General features: G+C 39.8%; 1 protein-coding gene across 1 annotated transcript; it reads left to right on the top strand.

Annotated features, from left to right (window-relative positions):
• Nucleotides 1–8,950: 8,950 nt before the first annotated feature.
• Nucleotides 8,951–12,793, top strand: LOC113573663 (protein FAM180A). Its single transcript, XM_027004067.2, has 3 exons — nucleotides 8,951–9,212; nucleotides 11,005–11,102; nucleotides 11,871–12,793. Exons 1-3 carry the CDS (start codon nucleotides 9,131–9,133, stop codon nucleotides 12,198–12,200), a joined length of 510 nt encoding a protein of 169 aa, XP_026859868.1. The 5' UTR covers nucleotides 8,951–9,130; the 3' UTR covers nucleotides 12,201–12,793.
• Nucleotides 12,794–12,806: the final 13 nt, after the last annotated feature.

Below are 12,806 nucleotides of genomic sequence, written 5' to 3'. Positions count from 1 at the left end.
CTCTCTCTCTCTCTCTCTCTCTCTCTCTGTGTTTTAGTAGTGCGGTACCAGCATATTGTTCCTAAGGTCACAGCTCTCCCTGATGAAATAACGATTGCTAATGCCCCAGCTGTACAGATAAGTGACCCACTCTATGACAGCAATCAAATCACTCCAACACCTCAGAGAGAGCTAGAGTGTGGCTATGTCCAAACATTCACCCTCCTTGTCACTGGGGCAGAGATTTATCAGTCTTCAGATAGACCGAACCTTTATTACACATCAGTTTTTAGTAGTGCACTATCAGAGACTTTCACCTGTGCGGATAATGCTGTGTGAACTCAGTATTAATCTGTGGGGCTGTTTCAACAATTCCTGGTTAGATCTTTAGTTCAAGGCTACACTGTATTGTCATCTGTATCTGATACCAGGTGACAATTGACCACTAGCTAGGGATAAAATATGAACTAAAGTCCATCTGCTAGTTCAATCATTTTTCCTTACAGGGACTCTGCATCTGGCTAGCACTTGTGGTAAAGAAAAATTGTTCTTTCTATAGCCTTTTCTCATAGATACATACGCTCTTAATCACCAAAACTCCTGTTCTGACACCAATTTCGTGGTAAACCACAGTAAAGTCCCAACAGTTAGTAATACCGTTTCACATTTTAATTATCAGTAAAACCGAGGTTGATTACTGCAATTTGAAAAACTCACGTTAAACACTGTCCAGCATCAACAAAAATTAGCAACAGTCTACCAGATACGGGCGCAGCAAGCAACATGGTTTTCTTTTGTGTCAAGTGAAAGCATAGCAGTAGGCAGTGGTAGCTCAGTGGTTAAGCTACTTGACTTCTAATTAGAACTTATGGGTTCAAGCCCTACCACTGTCAAGTTGCCACTGTTAGGTCCCTGAGCAAGGCCCTTAACCCTCAATTGCTCAAGTTGTACTCAGTTATAATTATAAGTTGCTTTGGATAGAAGTGTCAGCTCAATGCTATAAGTGTAAATGTAAGACTTCAGAACAGGGGAAAACCTAATGGTTTGTCTGTATGACTTGCTAATAGCTTGTCAGAATTATAATATGAAGCTTTCAGTGTTGCCTACTTTTATAAAAACAATACAGTGTCTGTAGTGGAGAACTTTCTTTTTGGCCTCAGCCCCAGAGCTAACTGAATGCTCATTAAGAAAGAATTCCTTGTACTCCATATTTGCGTATTCTTGACCACCGTTTAGAACAATATGTTTCATTCATTTATATGGATTTTCCAGCATAACTACGATGTGAGTATTATTTGTATTTGTCTTAAGTTAAATAAGCAGCTGACCTCTTACAAAGTACGAGTCAGCTACTTTGCTGCCAATGGGAACTGAACATTGGAAGAAAAACTGCTTTTTAACTTGCATTCTTCAGCATTATCATTATGTTCTGAAACTACCTAAATTATCCAAGAAAACAAGCATGTTCCTTTTGCGATTTATTTGCAATGAATAACGCATCCTTAATGTACAAACTTTCAAATTTAAGTTTTCCTTTCAAACTAATTTAAGCAGCCAGAGACATGCATTGGAATGGTGGACCTGGCAGCTTAGTTTTGCATTTAAAAACATACATTTGTACTTCATTTTAGAGTGTAGCTTGAAAAAGTAATGTCACCTATAAAAGACCTAGTAGACTTACTATGTGCTATTGATGTCAATGGACTGAATAGATGTAGGCTATTCCCCTTCTTTTGATGTGGGTATTTAGAAACAAAAACAGGCCTAATAATAATGATAATAACACTATAACAGCACTTTTCAGTATTTACAGCAGATTTGAATAATACAATTATAATACTGATAACTGATAATTATGGTCACTATAATTGTGATATTAAATTTTTACCATTTCATTTCTACTCCAAATAGTGACCATAGCTAGATGACTTGCAACTCACAACAGGGGATCTTAGAGCAGCAATGGTCCTCAGAAATAAGTGTAGACACATCCACATAGCAAACTTATATAGATCTGCCATGCAAGTCATCACTCATTGCCTCACTGCTTTATTGGTGTCTGCAAGTAAAGAGTGCTAGAACAGTACATCCTGCCAGATGTATTAGTGATTAGTGTATCAATGTATTAGTGACACACATCACACAGACCCCAACACACAAGGAATTTCACTGCAGTCTCCTACTGCTGAAAAATGGTACAGGACGTCCCAATTCTTATCATTTCCATTCAGACTTGACTCTAACGTGAAGCTGCGCTTCTGGGAGGTACACACCACCAGTGATAGATTAATCATTTCCTGACAGGTTTTTTACTCTGCCCTTGGTGAACAACATCTTTTAGCAGAGTAAAGTCAGACATTGTTGGAGCATCTGGTGATGGGATCCAGTATTAGTCAAGGCCTTATACATCAGTGGCACAGGGAAATCATCGTTGGCATTTGGAACACAGTGGCATCTGCTTTTATCAGTCTCCTGTATGACTGAGCAGCACTATATAGGTATTGTCCTGCTCACCTTGTGCTGGGAAAACCCAATTAATGTAACAGCATCAGTCCTGCCCTCTAGCCTTTCCCTGCCCAGACACAGATCACCTTTGCCTGAATACTAATTGATTTCACATGTCTCTTATTTCAGTTTCTTTTATAGCCTCCACATTCCCATAGAATACTCGCGAAGTATTGTATTCCCATGCATATTGAGCGTACCTTGTTCCTGTTGTCTCTCCTGGATATCGACCTCTATTTTTTCCCCAGACTACGCCTTCTGCTTAGCCCTTTGGTTTGGACCTCGGACTATGACCTCGACCCTCCTCTTTGCCAGATTCCTTCCGTTGACGACTATCTTTCCAATTCACCTATCCACTCCCTCCTACCTGTTGTCAAAATAAACTCTTGCATTTGGATCCACACTTATCTGTGTCCTGACGATTCATTACAATTAAGCGTTTTCATTGCAGTGCTGGACAGGATACTGTATCTATCTGGACATTTCTCTAGTGGTAGAAACAAGAAAATAATTTCCAATAATCTGGAAATATGGAGTATAACTTTTAGGAACACAGACCATGAATCATGCTAACCCTAATGAAGATTAGTATTCATATAGCTGCCCAGAGAGAGACAAGCGAGACTTTCAGAAGAAGAGACACTAAATGGGAAGAAAGAGTGTTTCTGAGCATGAGTGACTCGTAATCATAACCATATTCTTCTGACCAACATGCACTCTTGTCAGTTATTATGCACCAATATTATCATCTGAAAAGAAGAACCAAAGGTCATGGAGCTGTCATGACATCCTTAATCCTTAGAACAGCAGGAATACAAGTAGCTAGACCTAAATACACTTGCCCTGTCTATTGTTGCATTAGTCCAAGTAGAGATGAAACAAAGCAAGCACCATATATCTGTCTCTATCTCTGTCTCTCTCTTTCTATCTCTCTTTCACACTTGCACTGTATACCTTTCTCTCTCTCTCTCTCTCTCTCTCTCTCTCTCTCTCTCTCTCTCTCTCTCTCTCTCTTTCTCTCTATTTCAGTAGTGAGCTACCAGCATATTGTTCCCACGGTCACAGCTCTCCCTGATGAGATAACATGAGTGGTAAGGCCTCAGGTGTACCGATAAGTGACCCACTTTATGACAGCAATCCATCAAATCACTCCACCACCTCAGAGAGGTTCAGAGTGAGGCCATGTCCAAACATTCACCCTCCTTGTCACAGGAGCAGAGCTTTATCAGCCATCAGATAGTGCTCAGGCATTGGCTATATTAGAAGTGCTAATTGTTTGATTTTATCAAAGCTTCAAATAGGACTACGACCTCCACAGTGCCTAAAGGATATTCAAGTGTTGGTGCTGTGGCGAGTAGCAAGCAAAACGAGCCATTCCTAAGCTAAGAAAATACAATGTTTGTAGAAATGGGCCATATATCATTCTAGGGCAAGACTAGCAAAACAGCACATGCTGCAGAATAAAGGGGGAAATTCAGTCCTACACTGATCAATGGGGGGAAATTCAGTCCTGCATGGATCAATGTGATAACATTTACAGCTCTGCACCATTGCATCTTTGAAGTCAGTTATGGTCACGCCCTCCTGAAAGGCCAAAGTTTGATACTTTCAAAACTGACTAAACACTTTTAAGCCATCATCAACCAGAATGACCTATTAGCTCATACTATTCTAGAAGAATTCTAGATGTGAAAGATCACATGTTTGACCACAACCAGTCAATTTAGAGACATTATTAGCTATTAACAGCCTTAGAATTAACAAATCAGCTAAGTAGGCAATGTACTTACTGTGTTTCTAAAACAGGAGGCACATCTTAAACACAAGGACTTAAATGAAAGTACTAGAGAATCTGTCATCACTAACATCAAGTAATCACCAGGCTCTCTACTACTTGGCTGCTTAACGTATAGTTTACTGAGTATACTGATGATTGATGATACTGATGATTGGCTGCTTAATATATAGTATACTGAGTATACTGATTATTGAGTTCTAGTGGTCTTCAGTGCAGATGACCTAGATCTTGTGGTTAAAACCTATACCAGTGGAGGAAAGCTGATACACACATTTTTCCATAAAACATAGGTCACAGAAACCCACACATAAACTATAGCTTTCAATTAATTACATACTCATTCCAGTCAATGTAACATTGAGTCAGACATTTGCTAAAGTCATTTGTGATCACAGTAATGCCTGTCCCTGTTGGGATATCTTTCTGTCTCTCTCTCCCAATGTCTGAGAAATTTGTTTACCTTAGATGTGCTAGCTCATGATCCATCAGGCTGTTTTTCATTCATTAGCTCCATTAGAGCTTTCATTACTGGGCGGATCGAACAGCATCTCACATCAGGATCCTCATTCACTACAAAAGCACTCTAGCAATTCACATACTCATGGACAAACACAAAGTCATGAACTTATGAGGTTGCTGGTGGTAAAATCCACTTATGAGGCCAACACTAAATTTTAGTACATAATTTAGTACATACAGACTACTTTGTGATGGTTAGATCATTATGGTTAAAAAATTTGTTCCTCATGACCTGCTTCTGTTCCACTTCTCTGGTCTTTTTTCATAAGATCACATCTGAGCTGTTTTCAAGCGCCACATTCTTTAAGCCTTCTGGTCTAATAGTGCATCTCATTAAAACAGTTTTCAAGTGGTCCTGGCTGTGGTGAAGCAGACAGTAAAAGTTTTACCTAGCAAGGTGGCCCTATAATATTCTAATAACATGCTGAGCCCATTGTAGCTGATGTAGTTTTTTTGTTTTTTTTTATTATGGCCTCAATACTTTTACAATTAGCATCCTGTACGGAACTTTTCAAGAGCCTTGATACCACAGGTATGAATTGCCTGGACTGCATAGTGAAGTGATGACATGCAGACAGGTTACAAGGATATAAAGCAGACAACAGGTTTGTGTGTCTGTTTGCTGAAGGCAAACGCTTCTTTTTTATGCTTTGAACTTCAAGGTCCTTGTTGGAGACAAGACACTGCAAAGATACTTAAATACTAAAACTTAGTTAGATAGTTAAATATGTTTGCAGGGGCAGTGGTAGCTCAGTGGTTAATGTGCTTGACTTGTAATTGGAATATTACTGGTTCAAGCCTTGCTACTGTTGGGCCCCTGAGCAAGTTCCTTAACACTCAAGTTGTACTCAGTCATAATTGTGAGCTGCTTTTAGATAAAAGCATCAGATAAATGCTGAATGGCAAGTAAAAGGGATGATGAAGGTTGTTTTCCACAAGGGGTATTCTTACATTTTACCAATGTTTGTGGACAGACATATACTGATTTATATCTCAAGCACTATTGTCTATTGCTAGATCTGACATTCTGTGACCTAAAATCCTCAAGAGCTTACTAGGTTTTGTTTTCAGTGGTAGGGCAGGAGCAGTAATCTCCTTTGTGGTATGATGGAATCAAACATGTTACTGTTCTGGGAGCATGATTAATAACCTAAAACAATTCAAAACATCACCCAGGCTGGTCTGTTTTTACCCTCTTAGACTCTAATAGATAAAAGACCTTCATCATTGAGAGTTCTTTGGCATATAAGTGTGAGAAAAGTAATGCAATTGTTATTGCATTTATGAATTTTAAAGCAAATGGTTCTGGTAGAACGGTTTTATGTACAGGCCACAAGAGCTGACTAAACTCACCTACAGTAGGTTACACATTTGGGTGATGGTAATTGTGAATCAGTGATTATGAGAGAAGAGAGTATTTCCTGTGGTAGGCCACAGCTTTTTCATTAATTCTCATGTGTTGGGATCAATAATTAAATTGCATATCCTCCCTAGACTGATCAAACTCCTGGTCACCTTCCAGATGACTCTTTCCATGTCTCTCTCTCACACACACACACACACACACACACACACACACAAACTGTACATATCAGCAAACTCCACCTTTCTGCTCCTCCAAAACCCATTAGATTGAATGGTAAAAAATATTCCTATCTGAAAACAGGCTAATGCCTGCCCTTCCATGATAATTTATGAAATGTATATTTCCAAGCTTTTGAAAAGGTAATCTCTGCACATAGCATTTGTGATTATTTTCATCAAATTCTACATGATTTTACTGAATCATGTTACTGAGATAGCTTGGCTTCAAGTACCAAGAATCCTATCATTCTAGTATCAGAGGAGGAGTGGTGTATATTTGTTTGAATTAATTTGATTGTGAAGCAGGTGAAAATCAGATTTTTACCTGTGGTTTCCAAAAAGATGAACTTTTGGGAGATGGCTGTCTTCATTTTTGGGATGTCTTTAATAGTTTCCTCTTTAATTACTCACATAGAATGATGTAAAAGATGCAGGTACAGCATGTGTTTCCTGACAAAGAGTGTACCTAGTGGTCGGCGATACAAATTAAATGACTCTGCTGCGACAGCTTGAAGCTAAACATTCTGCTTTCTCAGCGATGCCTCTGTATGTGTGTATGTGTGTGTGCGTATGTGTCTCTGTATGTGTGTGTGTGTGTGTGTGTGTGTGTGTGTGTGTGTGTGTGTGTGTGTGTGTGTGTGTTTTGCAAGCAGTAAGAGAAATCTTCTCCGCCCTGCCTGAGCTGAGACTGAAACCACAGCAAAGGGACTTCTCGCTTTGTGCCACCTCGGGTACAGCTTTGGGAATCGGCAAAAGAAATGAGATACAGGCTATTTATGACTTCAGGGTCAAAGACAGAAGCCCCTGTGCAGGTAGAGTTAGAAGGCTAGGAGCTGTTCCCTGTGCCTCTGTCTTTCATTTCCTTTAAAAGCAGATGAAGCATTGCTTTGATATGCGGCCTCACGATGTAGCAATTAGGGCTATTCAGACACACAAAGCCAGCAATCTAAGACAATTTACATATCTGAGGTTTACACAGGCAATTACATGGAGGGGCTTTACAAGGGTGCCCACCTGGGTTTAAATCCAGACAACATGAAAAGTGCTTTGCATAGTTTCATTAGAGAGACTGAGTTTTTCTGTATTTGTTAGAAAGCTCAAAATGAATCCAGTGCAAACAGAGCTGTTATGGCAAGGGGTTCATGGAAGAGAACTGTGGCAGTACAGTGCCACCTGTTGGCAGAACTAAAATAACTAAATCTGCAGGTCATAGGAAGGAAGAGAGGCAAGTTCCTGTGCCATTCAGCACAGGTTTCACTGCATGGTGGTACGTGCCATACCTCTGCCTGAACACAATTCAACCTAGGCGTGCCTTGCTAACAGGCACTCAACAGAATGTGGAGGCAGATGGTATAAAGTGAGTCAGTCACATGTTTAACTGCCAACCGTGTTGCGCAGTCTCACCCAATGGGCAACATGCCTTCACAGGTACTCTTCTACACTCGTACTTTCATAAACTCTGGATGCATGTGCTAAGGCCTGTGATCATGGAGAGAAGCACTCTCAGACCCAGTGTGCATCAGCCACTGAGTTGCTCTAGTCCATAGTTATGTGGAGAGCTATAAGGGCAATGCCACTCACAGCCCATATGGCTTCCTAGAGAGCTTTTCCACAACATCTGGTGAAACTGAAAACCAATGGCAGAATGGTTGAGCCGAGAGACTGAATGGATGGATGTTTGAAGTCATCTAATGAAGTATTTGGTACTGGAGGCCAATTATGTTCCTGTTCCAACTTATTATTATGTTCCAACTGCCATATGTATAACATTTCCCAGTATTTGTCAATATTGCTAAACATGTACAATATTTTTGACTTTACCAAAAGGATACATTAGGCTATGGCAGTATAAAGAAGTGGTTGTAAACATGTTCAGTTTTGACCAAGATGAACAGGGTGATGATGTTTTTCTATACCAAAAATTATTTTTCTCTCCTTGCAGCTGTTACTGCAGCTGATTTCATGTTTTTTTTTCTTTTGTCACTACTGAACTCCTTCTCAAAACATTAGTGACTAAGCCAATGGAAACTCTTCTAAATTCCTGTAGCAGAATTTGTTCATAGCAAACTGCATGCCCTAGAGGCTCAGCTCTGCTAGTGCACCGCAAACACACAGTGGCGAACGTTTATGTAACTTTTGTTTGTTCATTAGATTTGTGTGAAATAGCATTGATCTAGCTGACATGCCTGGTCTCATTTCTGAGAAGGCCTCACTGCTTTTTATTGTAATAATGATTGGAAGACTAGAGTGAAAGGAATGGCTGCAATTAAGTGAGGTGATGGGTCTGTCAGTAGCAGCCAGGTGGGACTTGATAACCAGTCAAAATGGTAGGCAACAGGAAGACAGAGAAACAAGCAGACTGTCTCAAGGTTGTGATGACTTCCAGATGGACGTCACCTTCAGTCTTCTTCCCGACAACATTACTTTCTCAGTCAGAAATAGAAAAAGAGGGAGGGAATGGGTGCATGAGAGGAAGAGGAGGAGAAAAGGGCCAGGGCGAGGAAGAGGAGGAGAGAAGGGCCAGGGCGAGGAGGAGGAGGAGGAGGAGGAGGACGAGGAGGAGAAGAAGGATGGAAGTCGGGAATGTGGGCCAGGGTGCGTGCGTGCGTGCGTGCGTGTCTGTGCGTGTGTGTGTGTGTGTGTGTGTGTATGTGCAGGAACTGCCTTTAATGTTTTGAATGCCTGCGCTCAGTGGTACATGCTAACTTAGAGAGGTGCACAGAACCCCGAGAGACAAAAGAGAGTATGGAAACCACTGCAACCCTCATGATTTTGTCTTTGATTCTCTGCAATATCACCATATCTGCTGCACTGCACTGGAGGAAAGGTAAGATGGAATTACAACAAGACAAGTTAAAATAGAAATGAGAAGTCTGGACTCTGAGTTTAGCACAAAAAACCTGACCATAATTTGACAAAAATGATTTAACATGAGTACCATTCACCTTTAGCAGGCATGTGAATGCTTTGGGACTGATAAATTCTGAAACTATTCAGTCACTAAATGGAGATTAAAAAGATTCAGAATGAGATTCAGAATATTCATAGATAAAAAAAGATGTGTGCCCATGAGAAAGGCTCTTCAGCTGTTTTGCTATGACTGGGTCCAAAAGCTACATATCTTGCTGTTTCTTTAGAATCTAAACACCATTACCAGAGAAGTACTGAATGTCCCAAGAACAGAATCTGAGCTAAACTGACCTTCCATTCCTGTTTGTTAATAGAACATAGGATGGGTTAGTGGTCACATTCAACCCTACTTAACTATCATGAAAAGTTATCAGCAAAAATCTCTTTATGAGAAATAAAGATGACAACATTATTGCATACAGTTTCGATGGATGCTTTGGAAATCCTTGGAGCTTCAATGCTATGTCCTTTCCTTACATTTGAAGAAACAGACACACAGGAGCAGACTGAGCAGAAGCTGAGTCTGGTTGTCTGGAAATTCCCCTTTTTTATTTTCTTTTTTTCTAATTTGAAACAAACGACTTTGGTTTTTTGATTCATCCCTCATGGTTGATGGATTTCATTTGGCTGCACCCTAATCTGCAGCCAAACTGTTTCCTGAGTACCAATGGTTGGAGCCATAATTACTGTCCCTCATTGGGGAGCTGAGAGAGTGTTTTATATGAAGCTTTCTGTAGAACTGTCATTCTCTAGTGTTACTATCTTCATCCATATCAGATATTTCAGACGTTATAGTTGGCACAGAGCCACGGTCAGTCACCCGTTTCCTTGTAAGGCATTAAACTTGGTGGAATTTTGGCACAAAATGACATCTCATGCACAGTAAGAATAAACAAAACAATAGTTTGTAACCTGAGAGCATAATTTTAGGATATTAGTTTTATTTAATAAGGAAAGGTGTGCCATGGCATTCATCATAGTAAACCTCAACTGAGAGCAATTCCTACTCAGACCTCAGACACTTTCCCAGTGATATTCTAATTGTACATTTGTAAGAAATTGCTTGAGCTCACAAAGCATATATATATATATATATATATATATATATATATATATATATATATATATATATATATATATATATAAAATTGAGCAAAAAGATTCTGTTTTGAGGTGATAACCCTGAGAGTGAGTAAAGCAAGCATAAATAGCTGATACATTTCGGAAGGCTGTCCCAGTATTACTGCTCTGTCTCTCTTCCTGGTGCCAAATCACTAAAGCGCAGCAATATTTGCAATGCAAACTAGGTAAGGCTAGATATAGCATGCACCTTATTGTTATGAGACTGGCTGATTACTGTTAATTTCTATGGTAAGATATGTATGCAGTGCAGCTGGAGCATATTATTATGTAGAGCTGAGAGATGCATCAGGCTAGACCCTGCTTGGTGCAACTGCCACACAGATGCCTGCTCACTTTGACATCTCTGCATTGTAAGCTTCTGAGACAGGCTGTGACCTGTGAGCAGATGAGGCCCCTCTAAAGCCTGGACCTTGGCAATCACTAGCAGTCGAGCCCTCCGGGGAGCCAGTCAAACCTCTTGCAGCAGATGTTTTAAATGTTCTGCTTTAAGGCATATCATGGCTAGAATAGAACAAAGAATATGTGACCCCTCAGTGTGTGATGACTTATAACACTCTCTTCTTCAGCACTGTACCCATCTGCCTTCAGGGTGAAGAGAGGAACTCCGGCTTTACTTAACCCCTCAATTCAAACATCAGTGGAGGATGCCAACCTGCTCTACGAAGTAGGCTTATTCAGTACTGTTTTAATTAAAAGCAATCAGTTAATGTGTTAAATAATACAAATGGTTAAATTAGAAAGATAATATAACAATAGATAATGCACATAATTGAACCCTTTATATTCAGTCTGCTTCACTGGTGACCCAAGATGAAAAATAGAAAAGCTTTTTTTTTCCTAATACATATTAATCAGCTGTTCCTCACTGAGGGGTAAACAGTGTAAGCAGAGCTTAGTTGAACAAAAATACTGGGGTATGTGCAACATAAACATCACCATGCAGTCAAGCATCCACCAGTTTCCTGCTCGCACAGACTCTCAATTCTCTTGCTATGAAACAGAATTTAGTTAGCTCCTGGACACCTTGCCAATGACTCACCATTAAATAGAGGTCTCTGGCTCATTCTTTACCTACATATTGGTTTTGAGAAGCATTGGGTAAACTGTTGACTGCACCATGACAAGAATGAAATCTCATCATACATTTATGACTTCAGGACAGCAGTAGACAGAAATTTTACAAGTAGAGAGAATCAGAGAAGCTCAGGCACATTCAGTTCTGTTCATCCTGGGTGTGTGAATTTTACAAACTTCACCATGGTGTGCAGACTGCACCTTGCTGGTGGACAGAACATATGGTTGTTTTATCAATAAAGATAGGTTTTGGATTTACCAGTAGGCTGCATTTTACTTGTTCAACAAAGAACAAAAATGGGGAGTCAAAGTTTTTACTGGGTGAGTGTGGAACTTTTTTTTACTACGTGTCCATCAGGTGTTGTGGTCAGGCCTGTCTGTGGAAGCAGAGAAAGGTGTGCTTCGTGTGACTGACAAAGAGCTGGCATCTCTACGGAGGCTGCAGTCCCTGGAGGTTGTGTGTGACGATATTCTTCCAAGGACCCTGTCAGACATCCGTCGTCTCTGCTACCACCTGGAACAACGCCATGGTCACTTAAACAGGGAAGACTTTGAGCGCACACTACTCACAATGGTGTACACGTCGCAGCGACTTGCACAGACCACTCCAGGCCACCAGAGGGAGTTGTGGGCTGATGCATTGCTTCAGCTCTATAAAGCCATAAAAGGAGATTTGAGAGCAGAGTAAGGATATTTACTGTGTTTTTCTTTAATCTTTCATTAAAGATTGTTTTACCCATAGTTTATTGGTAGATTATTCATTTTCATTTTCATTTAACTTTCATTTGTAAGGTTAAGAAAGGGCGAGCATTAGTGCCTGTAATATTAATTTTTCTTATGAATCGTTTAGAAAGTCGTGAGACATATGTCTACGCTAAATAAAACTGGAAAGTTTAATGCCAGACCAAATCCATTATAATCTGTGGGATGCTACGTCATACTTTATTAAGAAAGTGAATTTCACTGTGGAAAAAAGAAAAAACAGAAAGACAGAAAAAATACATGTATTTTTCCCCCAACAGTGTTGGTCAAATATTGCAATATTAATATTGTTCTTAATCCCAATCAATTCTTTGACCTTGAGAAGTGTTGAACAGAAAATTTCTAACACCTTGTGTCAACAATAATACACAACAGAACAATGCCATGTTTGTATTTTTATAAATATAAAATACTAAATGTCTCATGCTTGCATCCTTTCATATGTAATATTCATTACAATATGTCATGTACCACATATTGTGTCTGGTTATCAAATGTGCATATGTTATAAAAGCACTATTTTGGGAAACAA

The sequence above is a fragment of the Electrophorus electricus genome, chromosome 2, assembly GCF_013358815.1.
Source record: "Electrophorus electricus isolate fEleEle1 chromosome 2, fEleEle1.pri, whole genome shotgun sequence".
NCBI lineage: Eukaryota > Metazoa > Chordata > Actinopteri > Gymnotiformes > Gymnotidae > Electrophorus > Electrophorus electricus.
The sequence above is the reverse complement of the archived record's forward strand: the minus strand, read 5'-3'. Positions and strand labels throughout refer to the sequence as shown.